Genomic DNA, 22,913 nt, shown 5'->3' on the forward strand with positions numbered 1-22,913 from the left:
AGTCATGGTGATGGAATGAGTAACAGAGTAGGCAAAAATTCTAGAAGATTCTCGGTGGCCACCCCTTCAGCAGGCAATATGCCTCCAGTGGCGGATCCAGAAATTTTCATAAGTGGGGGCCCACTAACTGCCTAAGAGGGGGCCCGCTCCAGTCATGCTTCAGTGATTCCCTAGATATAATCAACCAAATTTTTTCCCCAAAAGAGGGGGGGCAAGTCCCCTGAAAAACCCTCTAAATCCGCCTCTGGCCTCTTTTCTTTCATCATGAAATTTGCACATATTACATGTATACATCCCTTACAAAGCTAGTAAACTGAATGTGTTATTTTAAATGTTTTTGTCCTGAATATGCATGCTTTTGCCACTGCACATTAAACACTTCATCCCCATATCAAAGACTGCAACTTACTATACAGACTTAAAGACCAAACAGCCTATTGTTGATGCGCATCAACTAACGCAACTTGGTAGTGACATAAAAGCTCTATGAAGTTGTTTCTAGCCATGAAAAAAACCGTCTAATTATAACGTCCTATTTCGCGTTTTTCACGGACTCCAACATGGTGTACGCTTAAGGGCATACGATACAGTACAGATCCCTCGTTGATTTTTTCTTGAAATTTTGGTAGAAGGTCAATTTTGATGTGTACTTTTGAAATATGCAAAGAAAAATATACCTTCATGATTTACTTTTTGAGATAATTTGGTTTGAAATTTGCATATTTGAAGGGAAAACTCTGAAATTTCATAAATAAGGACTTTTAAGGAAAGTACCAATACTTTTGAACGAGCAGTCATAATTTAACCGGGTTTTTTGTAAAATGTTCCTTAGATCCATGGCATCAGCATGCTGTAACAAGATAACGGTTGGAATGAATAATTATATCCTGAATTCTTTTAATACAAGTGAAATAAAGAAGTCGAAAATATTTTTGCGTCTACACAGAAGTGCAGAAAAAATTCTATCGTTGATTTTTTCTTAAAATTTTGGCGGAACATTCTTGAAACAGAACTTGATAGATTGCAAAAGAAAAAACTGGGGGTCCATGTGCTTGTTTTTTCAATAAAAGCAATAAACCTTAGTTTTTAATGGCAAACGGGACGTTTGCCAATAAGGCGCCAAACTACGTTGAAATAAGTTTTATTCGCAACAACGTCGTGAAATCTTTCCCGCCGTTCACTACTACGTTGTCAATTTCAGTGCTAGAGCCAAGTTTTTTTTTGAAAGCAATGATATTAATCATGAAAATTAATAAAGCTGGTTACTCGTAAAATAGCATAGAATATTTGCCAAACCTTTATGAATTGTTACGAAACTTGGATAGAAAAAGTATTCTAGTAAATAACTTTTAGAAAAGAAATGTTCGGAAACAAAACAGATACATCTAATAAAAAATTTAATTTGCATCTCTGTCCGATATTAGTCATACAATTCATGTAGACAACACAGCTTTAGCATAGTTTTAATTATTCAAGAGCCCCGACATGACAAAATGTGCAACAACTATAAAGTAAGGGGGATAATATAAAAATAAGGGCATTTGGTATGATTGCAAAAGAGACAACTATCAACCATAGTTCAAATGACGAAGATAAACGCTATTAAAGGTCACCCTGCAGCCTTCAACACAAAAAAAAAAGAAAAAAGAAAAAGCCACACCGTATAGTCAGCTTTAAAAAGCCCCGACATGAAAATGTGAAATAATTCAAACAAGAAAACTAACGACCTACTCTATAGGCATTACATGAACACAAAATCATACCCACATTAAATCGGGTTAGCTTAGATTAGTCCATTACCTGATTACAGTGTAGTATAACATTTCATAGGAAGTACAGCAGTCGATATTAGAGCATGAAATTTAATGATTCTGTATCAATAAATAAGTTACCTAAGCTTGTCTTCAGGGTATTTTTTTATTACGGTACATATAATCATTGAATTACTTGTCTATATTATACCTTCAATCTAGGAGTGAGTGCAACCACATTGTTTGTCCGGTCTAACAAATATTTTGTTTCCTATCTGAGAAATTACATTACAAAAAGACTTCGTATTTGTTCAGTAACTTAACATCAATGAGTTGCAACTCTGGTCTGTCAAATACCTAATTCCTGTGTGCCGATTTTACTCTCTCAATATGACATATGGGGATATGCTTAGCACATCAACGGGTGCGTTTTTGTTTTTGGTCTATAATACGGGGCTTATAACTGTGTCATTTTAACTGACAGTTTCTTCATACACATATATATATTCCACTGGGTTAAATTCTAAAAAATGCCGTTAAACTCTTTAATGTATCTTTCCAAAGTCAGGAACAGTATGGTGCGCTGTCATTATTTATTACGTTTTTGTCATTTTGTTGATAGTCTCTGTTTATCCGTACAATTCTAATTACGATTTAGAGTTTGCCAAATGGTAAAGTTACTATATACATTACTTATTGTTTTTATTTGTGTTTTTGGGTTTCTCTCTCATCGACATCTTATGTTTTACATATCTCGTATTCATTTCCTATATGAAACAACAGACATACAAACTAAGAATGTGGATTTGATTTTTTTTCCCGATTCGAAGTTAATATTGTTGACTTCCTTATTAATGAATAAATATAACAATTCTCGTGATTTGGCCGATTTTCATTGCAGGTACTTTTTTCAAATTCGCGCAATCGGGATTATGACGTCAGTGGATTTTCCGCAAATGTGAATACATCTGAAGCGACGTCTCCAAATGTAATCGTTCTTATTAGAAACATCGCGAAATTACAACGTTCTGATTACCAACGTCGCGAAAACAACACGAAAAGTTTTGAAAACGTAATTATCTGCCCCTGCTACTGTATCGTATGCCCTTAAAACTGCGTCTTCCAAGAAAAGTGGAATTAAGCGTCGTACTGATACCTAGTGGAAATTAAACACAAATGGACACAAAAGATACTACACTATCTGTAACCTCCGTTCTAATAAAAATAATAATAAAAATATTTATTACATTGGTTGCAATGAATTACATTGATTTCCCAGTGAAATAAAAACCGATAATTTCACATGTGAAATAAACGTGGTTATTTCACTCCTCTGACGTCATACAACAATAGGCGTTGTCAAGACGTCGATAACGTCGGATCAAAACAAATTGTGAATGCGTAGAAAAAGATATAGTTCCTTACATTTTCTACTTTAATTTCATAAAAAAAGACATTTGCCAATGTAATAAAAAGAATAACTAATCAAAGAATTCAAATATCGAAAAATATTCAACTCGTGACCGAGCAACACTGATAATTAACTCATGCGCTACGCGCATTCGTGAATTAATGTGTTGTTCGGTCACTCGTTGAATATTTTTCTCTATTTGAATTCTTCCATTAGTTATTCTATAAAAATTTTGAACTCGGTTTTTTTGCATTTGCGCCGATCTGCATTTCACTTTTTTTCTTTCACTTGCGCCGATTGTGTACAGGTAAATTATAGGTGAAAGTTATTTTTTTATTTATCATATAAACCTCTTCCGTTAGCCACTTGTACATATGTTATGAATTGTCAATTATAACATGTATATAACTGTTGTCCCCTGCTCACAAAGGGGAGGTGGGAGTAGAATGTCGAGCAGGATAAGTCAATTTAAAAGATATTTGTGCACTCTGTTTACATCTACTAATATCACGGAGTAAAATCTATTTACAGCATTTCAAAGCACCACAATAAAATCCATAAAAATGTAATACTAGTACAATGAATTATTATCTTGCCGAGAATTTATATGCCATACATATGATATATTCCTTTCTTGTCATTTTATCTTTTCTATACTTGTTGCACTTGCCAATAACGAAGTCCATCTTTTCATTCTCGTGCCAAAACGAAGTTCTCGAACAATATGACCAAAATTATCTCAAACATAAGGGAACACTATTTATATCCATATATTACCATGCAATATACATTCTAGGTTTACTACATGTACATGTATTTATTCGTATAGCAAATAAAGTATCGGGGCTAGTGATAAAAAAAATAAAATAGGCGCTAATGAAATTCAAAGAATCAAATCGGCGCAAATTAAAGATCGATTTTTTTTTTAATTGGCGCAAATCTCGTACGCCCGTGTAACTTTACACTGGTAAATTTATATGACTTACGCTTAGAATTTTAACTTAATATGTGATTTTCAAAACTGAGTTTTCAGAAGGTTAGGCCGATAAACAATACTTTCTAGAAGTTTCTATATATTGGCAACGTATGCATGTTGAGATTAACTTATTTCTTTAAGACTCTCGTAAAATAATGGTGATCTTGCAATGAAGTTAAATTTTATCTATACTGCTTAATTGACAAAATCTTATAGTAAAAATAAAAATGATAAAGGTTCATTGTCTTTTGTCATTTGTTTCATTTCAAATTGTCTCAAGGAGAAATGATAAAGATTTCGCCTGATCTCACAGAAGCTTAAGGCAAAAAATATAAGAAATTTATATACTCAGTGAATGTGAATTAAAATAAAAATTTACGGTTTTTAAAACTAAACTTGTTGTAAATTTAACTTATGACAAAAACAATTGCTTCAAGAATAAGATCCAACATAAAATTTCTCACTTTCAAAAAGCTACAATGACTGGAAAGATTGAAAACAAGTTTCGGCCGGCAATCTATACATACAACCTTGTCTTTGATTTAATTTCCAAAACGAGCTATTTAGATTCATAATATTTCATCCTGTTTTGAGAAATACTTTATAGTTTTCAACGGAAAATTATTTCTTAAATTCTAAATCATTTTTTGAATTAAAAACTTATTTGTATTATATATTTACTGTCTCGTTTATTCAAAACACGTGAGGTAGTAATAACGGGGATCGTATTTTATGATAGGTTAAATGGATGTAAAACTTTAATTCATATATTATACTTATAATTTTAATTTTCTTATATTTTAAATTTGCAGAAATAATTAATCCACAAACTAGATGGAATAATTTGTATACGCTCGTCTTAGTCGGGACACATAATGGTATAAAGAAGTCCGTCCGTGCTAATGTCTGTCCGTCTGTCAACAGTAGCGAAAGAGTGCGCTAGGGCGAAGTTCTGAAATTGACGCGACAAAAAAACCCACACATCTAGTCTAATATAGTCAAATAGTCTGTAAGTTAGCCAGTGTCATCTTTCATTTCTCTTTTTATTTTCAATGAATTTGCTAATGAGAGGGAGAGGACAAAAACAGACTTTCCTTTCTTAAGCGTCGTAAAAGGTTATTTCGAACAATTTTTCATTCCGACGGATGGTGTTTCTGAAGGTTAATTTTGTGCGGCAACAACATCATGAGATCTGATACTGATACATACATGTGATCTCTTGTATTACCGGATAATAAAGTAGGTGAATATAGTTGTTATTCTTGATTCTTGAAAATTAAAATGTGGGTTTCAAACGTCCAATTTGCAATTTTTTTCACACAGTGCGCCAGCAAGGTAAACTTGTACTATGACGTCAGATTCAATGTTCTGAAGAAAGACAACTCTTTTCTTCAAAACGAACGAGAAAAAAACATGAAAATTAATAATAACTTTTTTGAAAGGTCGGTGACATATACATTTTTTTGCTTTATTTTGAAGAGTACACATGGCACTTTCCTTCTTGAAATTTTTATGAAAAAATCACTGGTAGATATTTTTTAATACTTGAAACATTTTTCATTCTTGCGTTTTATTTTTGGCGGGAATGAAATAAATCATTTTTTTAAAGATCAAAACAATAAAAGTCTTAAACTCTTGAACCTGTATTTGATAGACACAAATCCACTGTTTATCATGAAACAAGAATTATGCTTGTAGGTTTGATATAATGGGATTTTTTGAGAGTTTAAATAACAAGCAAATATTTTGTTAATATTCGGGAAAACACGAAACTGAGGTTGCTATAGTGACAAAACTAAGTCGGTGACCCCCAATTTTTTTTATCATATTTTGTTCCTTAAATCATGAAATACCTTCACACAAAATTTTAAGGAAAAATCACTGGTAGAACTGTATAGGCTGTTTGGTCTTTAAATAACCGAATTTACAGTATTGGTTTTCTCATTGTTGATTCAACAATGTTGAATGCCGTACAGTGACCTATATTGGCTTATATCCACTATTTAAACTCTGATAGATAGTTGTCTCATTGGCAATCATACCACATCTCCTTATTTTTATATTGACACTTAATTTGACATAAAATTTTAATGTCCTAAGTTAGTCCTGCTGTCCAAAGGGGAAATAATTCATTCAATGTAACCTACCTCTGATAGTTTTACCATACTCCTCCCCATGTTTAGAAGTCCTATCATCCTGATTCAACAATTCTTCTTTAGTTTTCACTTCCAAGATTTTTCTTTTCTCCTCAACCAAAATTCGTGGAAATGACAGAAAAGGAAAGGCAAGAACAAACAGCAGAATTCCACAGATAATGAATCCACTCCACCAAGCACCTATCCACTGCGGATCTGATGGACGAATGTTGACAATATAACTGAACACGTCGACGTAGTACTGTAGTAACAGAGCTCCTAAGGCATAGCCTAATACTGGACCTAATACTCCAGATGCATATATAAAAGCTGCAAAATACAACAATCAGATTAATACATGATCAGGGCCTTATTTAGGATTTCTGAGAAGGAAAAGTGACTTCTCCGTCCAGAAGAGATTAGGGAGCAATGGTAATTTTTCTGGAGAAGTTACTGGGTTTAAATATTTGTTATTTTTGCCTTTTAAAAAAAACCATTAGAAAATGTGAATTACATCATCATCATGCATGTATTCATGGTATTGTACTAAGCTACAGTGTAATAATCAAGTACTTAAGTACAGTGATGACATCAAGGGAGTATGCTCCTAAATTATAGTAATGACTTCTGCAATGCTTGCAAATACTTTAAAGAGCTTTTGTCATGAAGGTTGATAAAAAGCATTTACCTCATAAAATTAATTTCTTGGAATGTTCTTAATCTGATATGGGCATAAAGATGATATAAATGTATTATTTTGAATCTATTGTATCTCTAAAGACTAACGGTAAGAGGCAAGACTTCCAATTGAACCCCCCTAACATTTTGTAGCTGTGTATTTTGCTTATTCCTTTCAAACAGGTCGGGGGAGGGGGGAATCTTTGTAATGTTTGCTCAATATCTCTTTATATCCACAGTCATGTAATAAAGTTAATGGTGTCCACATGACAATGCATGAGAAAATTTCAGTTAATGCATGGTATCTCACAAATGATACATATTTGTACTTGATAACTACATGAACTATTGGCTCTGTCATAGCTTTTATCAAATATAGGTTTTTCCATGCATGATTTTATTGTTTGCTATTTAAATGTCGGAATTATTGGAAAAATAGTGCTTAAATGAAGTGTTGCCAATTAAAATAATAACAATAATGTAAAGCCACATTGCATACACAGAGCTTTCTGGTACATGTACATTATATGTCTTATAAGTTACATTTTATTTTTCATACTGTTCTTTTTTCTCTAGCTCATATACATCACACCTCCTAGAAGAGGGGTGAAAGATACCAAAGGGTACATTCAAACTCATAAGTCGAAAATAAACTGACAACGCCATGGCTAAAAAAGGAAAAGACCAACAGACAAACAATAGTACACAAAACACAACATAAGACTGAGCAACACAAACCACACCAAAAACTGGGGGTGATCTCAGGTGCTCCTGTTAGAAAGGAGGAGATAATTTTATAGAGTAATATGCTGGTTCCCTGTCTTACCTAGATATGCTGGTGCCTTATCTTTAGGAACATGATTGTCAACATAAGTTGTTCCAAGAGTCAACACTGGTGTTCCTCCAGTCCCTATCAACACCTGAGCAGATATCAGAATCAACACGTAAACCCAGTTCCCTGAAGTCTCGCCGATACACTTCTCTTTATATTGTCCATTACTCAAGTCATCAACCACTTTACAAATATTTTCTTCCGTTTCATTGGATGAAATTCCGCGGTGAACTGTATACTTTTTGGCAATGATATGTGGCAATGCAAAAAGGAATGCCCCAAGTGACATTAGGAAAATTCCGTAACTGATCCATTTTGGAATGTGACGTCTTCCACCTAAATAACTAATAAAAATAACAGTCACTAGAGAACCAAATTCGTAAGATGCAACAATTAAGCCAGATATGGAACTGCCAATTTCGAATCGTTTTTCTATAGTTGTTATCACACTGTTAAAGTAGCCTGTTGACATAGTTCCTGTTGTCACCATCAAAAGACACATACACGTAACAAACGTTTTTATATTGGCGCAGGTCTGAAGTCCATTTGGTCGACATTTTCCTATCCCACAAGGCTTATCTTCTTCTATTTCGTCAACGACCTCAATATCAACTTGAAGACATGATTTGACATATTCATCTTTTTCTGTTTTGCCTCTCAAGAACTGACTTTGACTTCCGACAGAAAAATCACTGACTGAAGACTGCTGGCCGACACTAATACCACCAGGGGTTTCAACATTTTCACTTATGATATGAATCGACGAATTTTCCAACTCCTTTAAGTCTGGTCTCGCAGCCATTACGACCTCCAAGCTTCTACAAAATCAGGACTTTAAGCAATTCTGTGTCATTGTGTGTTGACAATCACCTTTATACAAACGACTCTTCTCCTTGTTTGTTTGCATAAGGACCTTCATAATGTTCTGTAAAAACAGAAAGAAGTGGATATTATATAACTTAAGCTATCATGATGAAGTTTTCTGATAATCAACTGTTATTTATTCTACAATAAAAATTATTCCATTCTTGTACACCGACTTCTAAATCAATAATAAGTATATATATATCTCAGTCAGTAACAAATTCTATAAGCAATGAAATTGTTTTGTTTATGTAATCAATTCATCTAACTCATAACAACCACAAAGTTTTACAGAAATTACAGAAATTACAGAAATTTACAGAAATTATACAAATTCAATTAGACTAAAACTAGTCTTTAGCAAAATTGCTTCATGTTCAACCTTCGTTACATTACGTAATACAAATGCTTATTTGCACTGATGATAAAATAATGAAAATACCCTCTCAGACAAATTCAATATTTATGACTAATTTTCTTGGAAAAACATAACAGAATTTTAAATTGAACTGTCCAATCACATAAAAATTACACTCCTCAGCATCCCAAATGTGTAAAGGCAATAAAAAAAAATATTTAATGATTGTATCCTGTTTTTCCAACTCTTTATCAGTGATTAAATAATTTGATTTCCCCAAGTCAATTATTTCTTAAAGAGGTTTCTAAGCCATGTTAGCTTAAGCCACTTTCATATTTATCTTGTCAATGGGAAAACTGTCTACATTTTGATAATGAAAATAAAAGAAGGTGTCTGAGGACACAATGCCCCCACTCAAGCTTGCTTGATTTTTAACATCAAATTCCAAATACGAAAAAATTTGTTTTTGTTTTTGTTTTGAAATACAAATTTAATTATCATGATTATCGTTTAATGAATATTTGTTTTTCGTACAAATCAAAATTGTTTCATGTATACATACATGACAGATTAGTAGACCAAAGAGAGACACCAAAATGATAAGTGATGAACACAATCATTTGAATATAATACCCCATGCTCAAAATCAAGAATTCTACTCTAAATTCATAATTATAATATTTCCATTGATGGAAAGTAGCACTGGTTCACTGCAATGACTCTACTAATGAGTCAACTGAAAGTAGTTTCTAATCCCTGTTGATTTAAAAAGAATATTTGGTTTTCCAATTGGTCTTTTGCTTTTTAACATTCATGCAATCAAACTCAATATAAAGCTGGAAATGTTTGTAAATTTAAGTAACAAATATTGTTTTCTATTTACTTCTCATCATTGCTCTGCACTGCAGCAAACCAGTATTTTAACCAGTATAATTCCAAACAAGGGAGATAACTTGTATTCAATCATTTGTCAATTGTAATTTTTATATCAGATTCAGGCTTTCCAAAGTGTTTTTTTCTAGAAAGTCCTATAAGGAGATGATAATTACATGAGAATATACATATTTTATTCACATAGGAATTTATGAATATTGAATAAAGGGTATCTGGCCTTGCTGTCACAAAAATTTGGAGTAGGATTATAACACACAGACTTGGAAAATATAATTCAACAAATCAAAAAGCTGGATTTGGTGTTTCAAGCACACATTTGTACTCTGAAAACTGAGTTAAGTTTTATGACCAAGGTCCTTGATCTATAGGATAAAACAAAGTAAGTGAAACTCTGCAACTGACATGTGCGAACAAAATAAATTAAATTAAGGTTAATAATCTGTCTCAGTAAATGACTATCTGACATGAAACATGAACTACCATTTGACTTTAATTTCCATGTCTCTTTCAAAGAAGTCTTCAAATGATGCTTTGTCGTGTTTGTTAACCTTACGCTATCAATTGGAAGCTGAATCAGGATACTAATAATATTACTATTTAGTCCTTTATGCCATTCTTGTAGATATGTTTGAAAGAAATGAATATGTTTATGCAGATTTAAATTCAAACCTATAAGGTGTTATTATATAAATAACATACATGTATAGCTGAGAGGGTGATAGAGCAGATTGTTACCCCGCGAAAACAATGTCAACTGAGGCGAAGCCAAGGTTGACAATGTCTTTTCAAGGGATCACCCTCGCAGATATGTGTTATTTAATTTATTATACTGAATGTTCTGTTTATATTACTGTCTATTAAATTTCAAAATTCAAAGTAATAAACTATGACATCTTGTACATGACAATCATCCTATTTATTTAGGCGCACGCTTGAGCAAGCGTCTCCATGAAGGGTAATAGAGTATTAGCCATGGGATAGAGTAAATTGTCTCCCTCGTATTAACCAATTAAAATCTGGCATTTTGACATGATTTAATATATATACGGTATATATTGTTTGTGTTGTATTTAGACCCCTTTACCAAGAAATTTGTTTGCATGCACAGGTATAAAAATTGTGGTTTTTATCCAATGCAATCATAGGTTTGAACGTTGTTTTCAATTTAGACTTGTTTATATTTTTTTGTTTGGGCTTGTATTATATTTGCCTTCGGGTTTATATGATCCGTTCATCCTATTTCGACTCTTCAAAATTCAAGAGTCTATCCTAAATTGAGGTAAATTATAAGGTCTTCCAAATACCGTTTCTATTCCTAACATCACTGAAGAGACATTAATTGTCGAAATCGGGATATGGTGTACTAATTTTTGCACCTTTTGTTTGCGGTATACCATCTTTTCCGCAAGTTCATTGTTTTCTGTTTGATATTAAATTAATATTTACGATCCATTTTGTTAAATCTGGTGATCATTTTATTTGGCAATCGTCAATGGCAGTCAGCAGGGATTAAGAACATCCGTTGTTCGACCTGCTAGTCAAATGCTTTTTGTTAAAATATACTTTGTCACTTTTTTGGTCTTTTGGAAAATGTTGTTTGTGCTGTATTTAGACCCCTTTACCAAGAAATTTGTTATGCGTGCACATGTATAAAAATTGCGGTTTTTATCCAACACAATTATAGGTTTGAACGTTGTTTTCAATTTAGACTTGTTTAAAACTTATCATGCTTATATTGTATACATATGGATGCATTTACTGTAGATTCATTATTATTCGTGGAATATCGATTTTCGTTGGTATCTATATATATATATAGAAAAACCACAAATCTACATATTCAAGGAAATACAAATTTAATATAGGTTTATATGCACATTTTGGCAAAACCCTGAAATCAAATATCAACCAAACTTCAATTTTTCCTCAATCCTCGAAAATTGGTATCCATGAAAATGAATGAATTCACAGTTGGCCATAATACAAATATTCTTAGGTTTGCTTATAATTTTCTTCATCTTACATACATGTATAAACTCTTAATTCTTTTTACTTTATTTGCATTTTTTGTCATTATCAATAAAACAAAAGTTCATTTCTAAACTTTATAAACACATTTCTCTACAAAAAAAACCCAATCAACATCTGTAGACAAAGAGATGAAGTCTGTAATTTGAAGATTATTTATGGTATGTAAATACTGTGGAATAAGTGTGGATTCATTTATTTTCGTGGGCAACCAAAATAAATTATATAAGTGGATTGAGGAAAACTTGCATTTTCATCACATGGATATTTGATTTTGTGGTTTTGCCAAAGTCAGTATGAATATAAGCCTGTGTAAACTTTGTATATTGTATAGTTGGACATTAAAATTTGTGGTTCACCAGTGTAACAATGAAATCCATGAAAATTGATATCCCACAAATATTAATGATCCACACTAAATAGCACTAAGTTAACATGAAAACATGCAAAACTCTAAAAGTCATAGGACACTGACTGAAGAGGAGGGGGCGGGAGGGGGTAACGGTATACAACTGCATACCAAATATTATTAGGTTAATACTATTACTCAGATTTCCTGTAAATGGACCAAATCAGAAATTTTAACAATTGATGCCGCTGAAAACAGCACACCTAAAATAAAAATAAGAAGATATGGTACGATACTTAATGAGACAACTCTCCACCATAGACCAAAACAATGTAGAAGTAAGCAACAATAGGTCACCATACAGCCCTCAACAATGAGCAAGTCTTGCTTCTGCAACTTGACTGTAGGCTAGATAAAGATATACTCATATAAAACAAAAACAATTGCCTGTTCACTCTTGATATTTTTTTTTATTACTTGGACAATCAAGAATCCTGAAATTATTTTGTAAAATTACATGTGTAAGATAGTTTGTTCTATTCCTCCTAAAACCTACTGATATAATAAGACACATACCTTAAACATGCACCAGGGAGGTTATACTAATATACCAGTAACTTTCTTGCGTAGATGAAGTTCTATCCACAAATAATCATTTTTATATTTTAACACCTTGTCATAAGACATTACCAATTAACAGTTATAAGTTAAAACAGAAAACATGTTGAACCAGACATCCTCTTTTAATAAATTAAATCAATATATATATATATATACTACCATGGCATTGGGTGTGATATAATATTTCTAAAACCATTAAGTAATATTTCCAAATTTAAAATACAAGGCTTAACAACTTATTTCATGCATCATCATCAGTTCAGTACCAGAACAAATTAACAATACATACATATGTACATACAATACTAAAGGAGATCCAGTAATAGGAGACATCCAGGATGAAAGCCCGAAAATTTGGACTACCACCTGCATTGGAAAATGAAGGTACATTGGGCTATTATGGAGCTACATATATAACAAGCATTCTGAGAGTATTGCATGGCAATACATAGTCCCCTACCGATTAAAAATTAATTGTACTGGAACAAAATGCTTACTTGATCTATAACTTGTCATGGTGTAAACTATTTAACAAATATCAAGTCAATATCTTCAAGCATGACGAAAAAAAGTGCGGAAAACTGATAATTTAAGTGAATTTTCCAAGTCCAAGGACCATAACTCTGCAAAAAATCATCAAACCAAAACAAAATTCAAACTTGGTCTGTAACTTGTCATGATAAAACTATATACCAATTATCAAATCAATATCTTCAAGCATGATGGAAAAAAGTGTGGAAAACTGATTATTTGAGTGAATTTTCTAAGTCCAAGGACTATAACTCTGCACAAAATCATCAGACCGGAACAAAATTCAAACTGGATTTGTAACTTGTCATGATAAAACAATGTACCAATTATTAAATCAATATCTTCAAGAACGACGAAGAAAAGATCGGAAAACTGAATATTTGAGTGAATTTTCCAAGTCCAAGGACCATAACTCTGCACAAACTTATCAGACCGGAAAAAAATTCGAACTTGATCTGTAACTTGTCATGATAAAACAATAAACCAAATATCAAATCAATATCTTCAAGCGTGAAGAAAAAAAGTGTGGAAAACTGATTTGCCGGACTGACAGAAAAACAGACAGACGAAGTGCAAACCTAAATTCCCCTTCGACTTCGTCGGTAGGGGACTAATAATAAAAGCATGGACTTCATCGCGTGTTAATTTACGTTTTTTGATTGAGTTAAGATATTTTATAGTGTGTTATTCTATGTTGTGATGTTATACTATTGTTTCAAATAAGGGAGAAGGTTTGGTACCATTATAACGTTTAATCCCGCTGCAAATGTTTGCACCTGTCCTAAGTCAGGAATCTGATTACAGTTGTCGTCTGTTTATGTAGTTCATACGTGTTTCTCGTTTTTATATAGATTAGACCGTTGGTTTTTCCGTTTGAATGGTTTTACACTAGTAATTTTTAGGGGCCCTTTATAGCTTGCTGTTCCGTGTGAGCCAATGCTCCGTGTTGAAGGCCGTACCTTGACCTAGAATGGTTTACTTTTATAAATTGTAACTTGGATGGAGAGTTGTCTCATTGGCACTCATACCACATCTTCCTATATCTACTTAGTAACAATTATATACCCCCCCCCCCCTCCTTTTTCCATAATCCTGGATCTGCACCTGCTACAGGCAAATGAAATTTAAGGTCCAATAGTTCAAAAACATTTAACTGAAAGAACTCATTTTCATAACATGTACACTCCTCATCATATAAGATTCTGAAAATCCTGCCAACTAAGACTCTTCAATAAAACTATCAGGTTACTTTAACTATTGTTCTTACACATCTATTATTAGACATGCACTGTCATGAGGATCTGGATGGGGGGTCCTTCAATTCTGTATAATTTAATTTCTTAAGCCCTTCTTCTCCGTTCTTCATAAATTTTGGCCATTATTCTCTATTTCTTTATATTTAATTATCACCCTATTATTCTATATTCTTTATTTTTTTTTGCCCCCTTTTTCAGTAATATTGGTCTATTATTCTCTATTCTGTAAACCCCACCCAGATCCCCAGTCATATGATCCATACAGTTGATTATAATTAGATAGCCTGTGGAATAATATACAAATCATGCATAGCATAAAAATAGATTTGGCTTTAGTTTATAAGTAATTTCCTCTATGAAAATTACCCGACATCAAGAAGAGTGCAACGGATTAATATTATAGCTTAGACTGCATGTTTTTTATAGGATATTCTTTGTTGACTCACTATCCTTGTTTCCTACATCAAATCTATTAATTTGTCATACTTAGTTAAATAACTAGATTAAAACATTCTTACTATCTGACAGCATTTATGTGAATCCATTCATTTATCAACTAATTACATGTAGTATAAACAAACATGTCAGCTACCTTAGGCACTCTATATTGTGTAAACAATAATTTGTCAATTTCCAAAAATGACAAGTACAATTAGCATGATTAGAGTATAAAAATTAATGAAATTGGAGATATCAAAATATATACTGGAAGGCCCCAAGCAATACATGTATCTGAAGATTTTATGCCTATATTCAAGTTGAGAGCATAATTTGCAAAGTTATTGCTGAACCAGTCCTGGTACAGTAGAACACTGCTTTACCAACTGGGCTCATGGAGTTATCCACTAGCAAAGTTAATGGAAAGAGGTTACAGATCAAGGGATGAACTGCTACACGTATCGGCCAGTTCAACTATGTTCATTCACTTATAAATGTGCAAATAATTCAGCAATATCAGAACATTACCCCAGATATTGGACACATATGCCAAGAAATACATTAGAACATGTATACACTAATCCATATCCTTGACCTCCTGTTAAAAACACCTTGGATCTGTGCCTAACAATAAATAATTAATTAACTATCCCTACAAAATACAGCAGCCACTTGATAGATGTAAAGCTTTAATTTAGATACCTGTACACAACAATTAATAGGATAACCTTGGCTGAAGGTAATTAATTCCTGATTTTCAAATAAATCTCCTGGGATATATATATATATCTGCTTCAAAATCGCTGATTTTATACAGGAAATTTCATCTAATTTAGATTGATGTTATCAGGAAATAAACAAAATGTTTGATAAACTTGCTAGTTGCTTCATTATAAACAACAAAATGTTTAAGATATATAGTCAATTTTTTACATACTGACAATACTGTACTATCCAATAAACTATTTTGTACAAAACAATTGTCCTTTTTTAACAGTTGCTTTATAGCCTGTATATCATTTATTGTTGATACCTTATATTTAGAAGCAATATAAGTATGCAACACTAGGCAAACTCTTGGCATCATTCCCTAGGATATATATGCTTTTTGAAACACTTAATAAGTAAAATAAAATAAAAACACCACCTTTAAACCTTCAGAACCTCAGACCATTTATAAAACAATGAATACATCCTTGTCAATACCTTAGAAGCAGACAATCTGTAAACAATAAATGTGACACTAGGCAAAATATTGGCATCATTCCTCACATTTATTATGCTACATGTACATGTATCTGAAAAACCAGTAAAATTGAAAACATCATCTTTATCCCTTTTAATAACCTCAACATTATACAACAATGAATAACATCACTAAAACAAAACATATGAACTATAAAGAATCCCTACCTTGCATGTGCTTGAGTTTTATCTTGTTTTTTACTGATAATGACGAACAAAGAAAAATATTATGATTATAAATCTGACAGTTGTTAACATATTTCCTTGTAAAATTTATACATATACATTTTCCAATTATTTTTAACATCTATATATGTTAATATATATATTAGTGTACTCTTTTATCTTTTAATTGATCTAATTGATCACTGATGACAGGAAACATGTAAACTTGTACATATATATATGCTGAGGGCAAAGTGTTGAATCTTCTTATTCAGTGTTCCTGCCTGCCCTAAATAGAAGTGCGGCCTGCCCTTGGTGCCCTTACCCCCCGCCCTTCTGCCCTCCAAAGCAAAAGAATGCACCCCTCTGCCTTTTCAAAAAATAAAATTTCCAAATTTCATGCCTACCCGCTTCCGGTAAAATTGTTACCTGATTGTGTAACACTAATTAACTGACAATGGGATTAAGATAAATACCTAATGCTTTGGCAGTTTTATCACTTCTGTTAATGATTGTTTACTGCTAATTATTGGATTTAAGATAATTGAACAAATACTAGATATTTAATACAGAATGAAAATGTCCACATGTTATCCATTTGTAATGTTTATGTACAGCATGTACACCTGAAAAACTTTATTTCAGGAGGCATAAAATAAAAAAAAAAATCTGAAACAATTTAAAAGGCATACACAGTTTTGACTAAATTGGCAAATGGGGTAGAACATTAAATATTCACTAGTCTTTTTGGGGCCCTTTATAGCTTGCTGATCGGTGTGAACCAAGGCTCCGTGTTGAAGGACAGTGGATGTACTTTGACCTACATGTATAATTGTTTACTTTTCACACATTCATCATTGTGACGTCTTGAATGGATAGTTGGCTCATTGGCACTCATACCACATCTTCCTATTTATACTTTCATTCATTGGTGAAAGTAAACTTCTCGTTTCTCGTTTTTTATATAGATTAGACCGTTGATTTTCCTGTTTGAATTGTTTAACACTTGTCATGTTGGGGCCCTTTATAGCTTGCTGTTTGGTGTGAGCTAAGGCTCTGTGTTGAAGGCCGTACTTTGACCTATAATTGTTTACTTTTTAAGCATTGTGGCTTGGATGGAGAGTTGTCTCATTGGCACTTATACCACATCTTCTTATTTCTACTCATCATCAGTCATAGAAATACATACATTTGTACATGTATAAATCTAGTTGCCAAAACTACTCTACACTATCATAATCTCAGCTTGTAAATTGGGATATTGGAGGTGGTCAACTTGACTGGCTGACTAACGGAAAACTGATTTTGCTGTGAGATTGACAGTTACATGTATTAAAGGCCGGAAGCACCAGGACATACAACAACTCTAGAAAGGACATATATTCCTGACATGTAAACACTGTAATTTAATAATCTTAATTTCAGCTTAATTTACCATACAAGATCCAGTGTTCTCCCCAGTATTTTCGTATAGCGCTGCACACCAATTGTGCTTTGAAAACAGCACTGTTCCCTTAAAATAATAGCACCACATTTATAAAACAGACCATTATAACATCTATGTAGATACCACCATGGTAAATAAACTGCTTCGCTGAGGGCAGCTGGATACGCCCGCAGAGGTCCAACCCTGAACAGTTGGGGCAAAAATGGACACAATATTCAAGCTTGATACAGGTCTGAATTTGGATTGTAATTAAATATTTGACATATTATTGGTTTCTGAATAAATGTAGTCAAAGAACTTGAAATTGGTTATATGAATTGAATTTATATTCAATTAAAGACTTCTTGCTGTTGTGTAATACACTATACTGTTGCGCAATACTTAGTAAATCTGTTGTCAGACTATAAACAAATAAATTTATAAAATTCTAAAGGGAGCTTCCATCAATAGATATAATCAATTTATCAAAGTTTTATAAGAATTGCTGAAAGCATTTTTGAGTTATTGTCTAAAAACTGGAAAATCCCCCTTTTTTTAGGAATAAAACCCTGTAACTTGGAAACGTAAAATCTAAAATTTATAAAAATCAAAAAGGGAGCTCATGTCAATAGATATAAACAATTAACCAAAACTTCTTGCAAGTTGGTGAAAGCATTCTTGAGTTATTGTCCAAAAACTGGAAAATGCCCCTTTTTTTTATGAATAAAACCCCACAACTCGCAAACGTAAAATCTAAAATTTATAAAAAACGAAAGGGAGCTCAGGTCAATAGATATAAACAATTCACCAAAGTTTTATGCAAATTGGTAAAAGCGTTTTTGAGTTAATGTCTGACATGTTGACGACGGACGGACAGACAACGGTATACCATAATACATCCCATAAACGAGCGTATAAAAATATATGGTGCTGTTAGACCTTGAAGAGAACACTGAGATGTATACATGTATGTATGTACAGAAATCTGTCTAAAATCATGAACCTAATATCAGTTCTTTCCACTTTTTATATATATCTTGATGGTTCTTTTTTTAATTCTTTTACAAATAACATGTCTTGTCTTTTACAATTAAGAAGCACTGGTCCAAGACCACAATTAATGACCCCACTTTTCGTTGTTCACGAATGTATAGTTCCCTTTAATTAAAGTGTATTTTTTCTTAATTTTTTTTCTTTGCCTTTCTCATTGATTTCTTAGTTTTTATGGGGTGGAAGTGAAAGAAGAGAGGTAAAATAAATTTTTGGATGTTGTATTTAAACTGATTTTGATATGGAAAGAGTGATTAGGCCAAGTGCAAAAAGGTAATATTTACAGTTTTCGGAACATCTCTTGACTTGTCGATAGGGGTATGGCTGTGTAGTGGCTAAATTTGTAAGAGTCATTGGTTCAATCTTTCTGAATTTTGGATATATTTTTGGACTAGTACTTTACATTACACACACAAAAGATTTGACAAAAATGCAAGGTGCAATTTTTTTAATGAGACAAAACGTTACAAAGAACTAATAGAGGAATTAATTGTGGTCTGTGGCCCACTGTGAGAATTTAATCCCAACCAAAATGTACAAAGTATTCAATCTTTACCATTTTCACTCATATAACAATATATAAATAAACTGTTGACACAGAGATATATATATGTCTTAACTGTATGTAATTTTGATAGTTAAAATTGAATGCAAATATTAAAATTAAAATTACAATACTTTAACATGTATTAACTATGCCCAACATTCATTCAATAAACCATGACTGAGGGGCTGCAAGGACTAAATAATCTCAATGGATATGAGATCTACAAATACTAATACAACTCACTGTGCACATACCACATATCAGTGAATTACCATTAGTGGTTTCCCTTATCCATGTTATCACAAACTTCAACAAGTAAACATTAAGTAAGAGTTTCAAACACAATATACCATGTCTCAGGGGTCACATAAAAATGAAATGTGCCAATGATTGAATGAATAATATCATGGACCTGCCACCAGTAGCTGCCTTTAAAACTGACTGAATCATAAACTAATACACGTTGATGCTGATGCCTTCTCAGCAGAAAACAGTAAGCCTAAGTCTTGCCTTCGTGACTTTGTCAAGGTGAGACATAAAGCAATTCATTATTAGTTTTCTTATTTAATTCTCAGATTTTATGTACCATCAAAGAAAATCAATGCTATTTACATCAAGCTTATAAATAGTGTGGAATTATAAGACTAGCAAAATAAACACATTTTCTATTAACTCAGATATTAAAACTACTTTAAAATATTCTAAATATCCAAACTTACAACCATACATATGAACTAGTTATGAACTAATAAAGTATCACACTTATTATCAACTGCATGCATGTGATCTTGTTTTATCTACTAGTCTCCCTGATAAAGTAAACAAAGAACAAATTATAAACGTAATATTACACAACTAGAGTTCCTCAACCTTGAATGGTCTATCATCGTGATATAATGTTCGCTACAAATGTTCTCAGTAGTATATATACATTCTAAATCCACCTTAAATTTCAAATATCATGTGTATATATATATATGTACAAATGTTTTTAGAATTTGTTGAACTGCATCTTAATAGAAGATAAAAAAAATGACAAACACTGTATGTATAACATGTATAATGTTGGATTCAATTCAAAAAGATGTATTAATGTATAGAATGCACCTAAATAGTGTCATAAAAAAAATTCTTTTTCGCTTTAATATTGTGATTTAAAAAAATGTCCAGAAAGTTTTAAAAAATGTTTAAAATTCATATGTCTTGCCATTTGATGTTAATATTTTCCTTTTAATCATAATGATAAAATATAAGTAAAGTATAGTTGGTCACCAGTGAGCCAGTAGAAATGACAGAATCTAATTGAATTGTAGTATAGATAACAAACAGAAGTCCAGGTTTAGGTATAAAACCACTAATTCATAGCCCCATTGCTTTCTATGTTAAATTCTGCAATTTCAAGCATTAATGGCTAAGTTTGTCTTAAGTTCAAATAAAGTGGCAGTTATTTCAGGTCAAAACTGTATCTTATCCTGACTTGTGCTGAAAAAATCAACATACCTTTAATTGCATTTTAGAGCGTACTGGTTCCCGGAAGTTTGATAGTACAAAAACAGGAACTTCTGATATGAACAACAGGCCAAATGAGCCCTCCTATTAAAATTTCATATACTTCTTTATTATTCATATACAACTTTCAACAAGGGTTCTACAGTGATCCCAAGTCCCCAAGCTTTCATTTGATACTAAAATAAAATGCTTCGCTGGGGCGCAGCTTCATACGACCGCAGAGGTCGAACCCTGAACAGTTGGGGCAAGTATGGACACAACATTCAAGCTTGATACAGCTCTGAATTTGGATTGTTATTAAATATTTGACACAGCATAGGTTTCTGACACAGAAAGAATGTGGTCTAAGAACTTGAATTTTTTTAATTTACCTATTATGGTCCAATGTCCAAAATCAAAATACATGGTTAGATTCAGCATATCAAAGAACCCCATATATTCAATTTTTGTTAAAATCAAACAAAGTTTAATTTTGGACCCCAACTTGGACAAACTTGAAAACTGGGCCCATAATCAAAAATCTAAACACATGTTTAGATTCAGCATATCAAAGAACCCCAAGAATTCAATTTTTGCTAAAATCAAACTAAGTTTAATTTTGGACCCTTTGGACCTTAATGTAGACCAATTTAAAAAACGGGACTTAATATTAAAAATCTAAATACACGGTTAGATTTGGAATATCAAAGAACACCAATATTTCAATTTTAGATGAAATCAAACAAAGTTTCATTTTGGACCCTTTTGACCTCAATATGAACCAATTTGATAGCAGGGCCCACAAATAAAAAATCTAAATTCATGGTTAGATTCAGCATATCAAAGAACCCCATATATTCAATTTTTGTTGAAATAAAAAAAAGTTTAATTTTGGACCCCAACTTGGACCAACTTGAAAACTGGGCCCATAATCAAAAATCTAAACACATGTTTAGATTCAGCATATCAAAGAACCCCAAGAATTCAAGTTTTGTTAAAATCAAACTAAGTTTAATTTTGGACCCTTTGGACCTCAATGAAGACCAATTTAAAAAACAGAACCCAAATTAAAAATCTAAAAACACGGTTAGATTTGGCATATCAAAGAACCCCAATAATTCAATTTTCGATGAAATCAAACAAAGTTTAATTTTGGACCCTTTTGACCTCAATATGAACCAATTTGATAGCGGGGCCTACAAATAAAAAATCTAAATACATCGTTAGATTCAGCATATCAAAGAACCTCATATATTCAATTTTTGTTGAAATCAAACAAAGTTTAATTTAGGACCCCAATTTGGACCAAATTGAAAACTGGGCCCATAATCAAAAATCTAAATACATGTTTAGATTCAGCATATCAAAGAACCCCATATATTCAATTTTTGTTGAAATCAAACAAAGTTTAAATACTGGACCCTATCTTGGACCAACTTGAAAACTGGGCCCATAATCAAAAATCTAAACACAAGTTTAGATTCAGCAAATCAAAGAACCCCAAGAATTAAATTTTTGTCAAAATCAAACTGAGTTTATTTTTGAACCCTTTGGACCTCAATGTAGACCAATTTAAAAAACAGGACCCAAAATTAAAAACCTAAATACACGGTTAGATTTAGAATATCAAAGAACCCCAATAATTCAATTTTAGATGAAATCAAACAAAGTTTAATTTTGGACCCTTTTGACCTCAATATGAACCAATTAGATAACGGGGTCCACAAATAAAAAATCTAAATACATGGTTAGATTCAGCATATCAAAGAACCCCATATATTCAATTTTTGTTGAAATCAAACAAAGTTTAATTTTGGACCCCAATTTGGACCAACTTGAAAACTGGGCCAAAAATCAAAAATCTAAATAC

At 32.3% G+C, this 22,913-nt stretch overlaps 1 protein-coding gene across 1 annotated transcript in view; it reads right to left on the reverse strand.

The window, feature by feature from the left end:
• The window catches only part of LOC127723721 (solute carrier organic anion transporter family member 5A1-like), a 60,884-nt gene that overhangs the window by 33,215 nt on the left and 4,756 nt on the right, over window positions 1-22,913 (reverse strand). Inside the window, exons 2-3 of the mRNA XM_052230470.1 lie at window positions 7,778-8,708; window positions 6,286-6,603 (exon numbers count right to left, since the gene is read on the reverse strand). Of these exons, the coding sequence (XP_052086430.1) occupies window positions 6,286-6,603; window positions 7,778-8,585 (1,126 nt within the window). The 5' untranslated portion in view covers window positions 8,586-8,708. The remainder of the gene's footprint in view (window positions 1-6,285; window positions 6,604-7,777; window positions 8,709-22,913) is intronic.

The sequence above is a fragment of the Mytilus californianus genome, unplaced genomic scaffold (genome assembly GCF_021869535.1).
Source record: "Mytilus californianus isolate M0D057914Y unplaced genomic scaffold, xbMytCali1.0.p SCAF_13, whole genome shotgun sequence".
In the NCBI taxonomy this organism is placed as follows: Eukaryota; Metazoa; Mollusca; class Bivalvia; order Mytilida; family Mytilidae; genus Mytilus; species Mytilus californianus.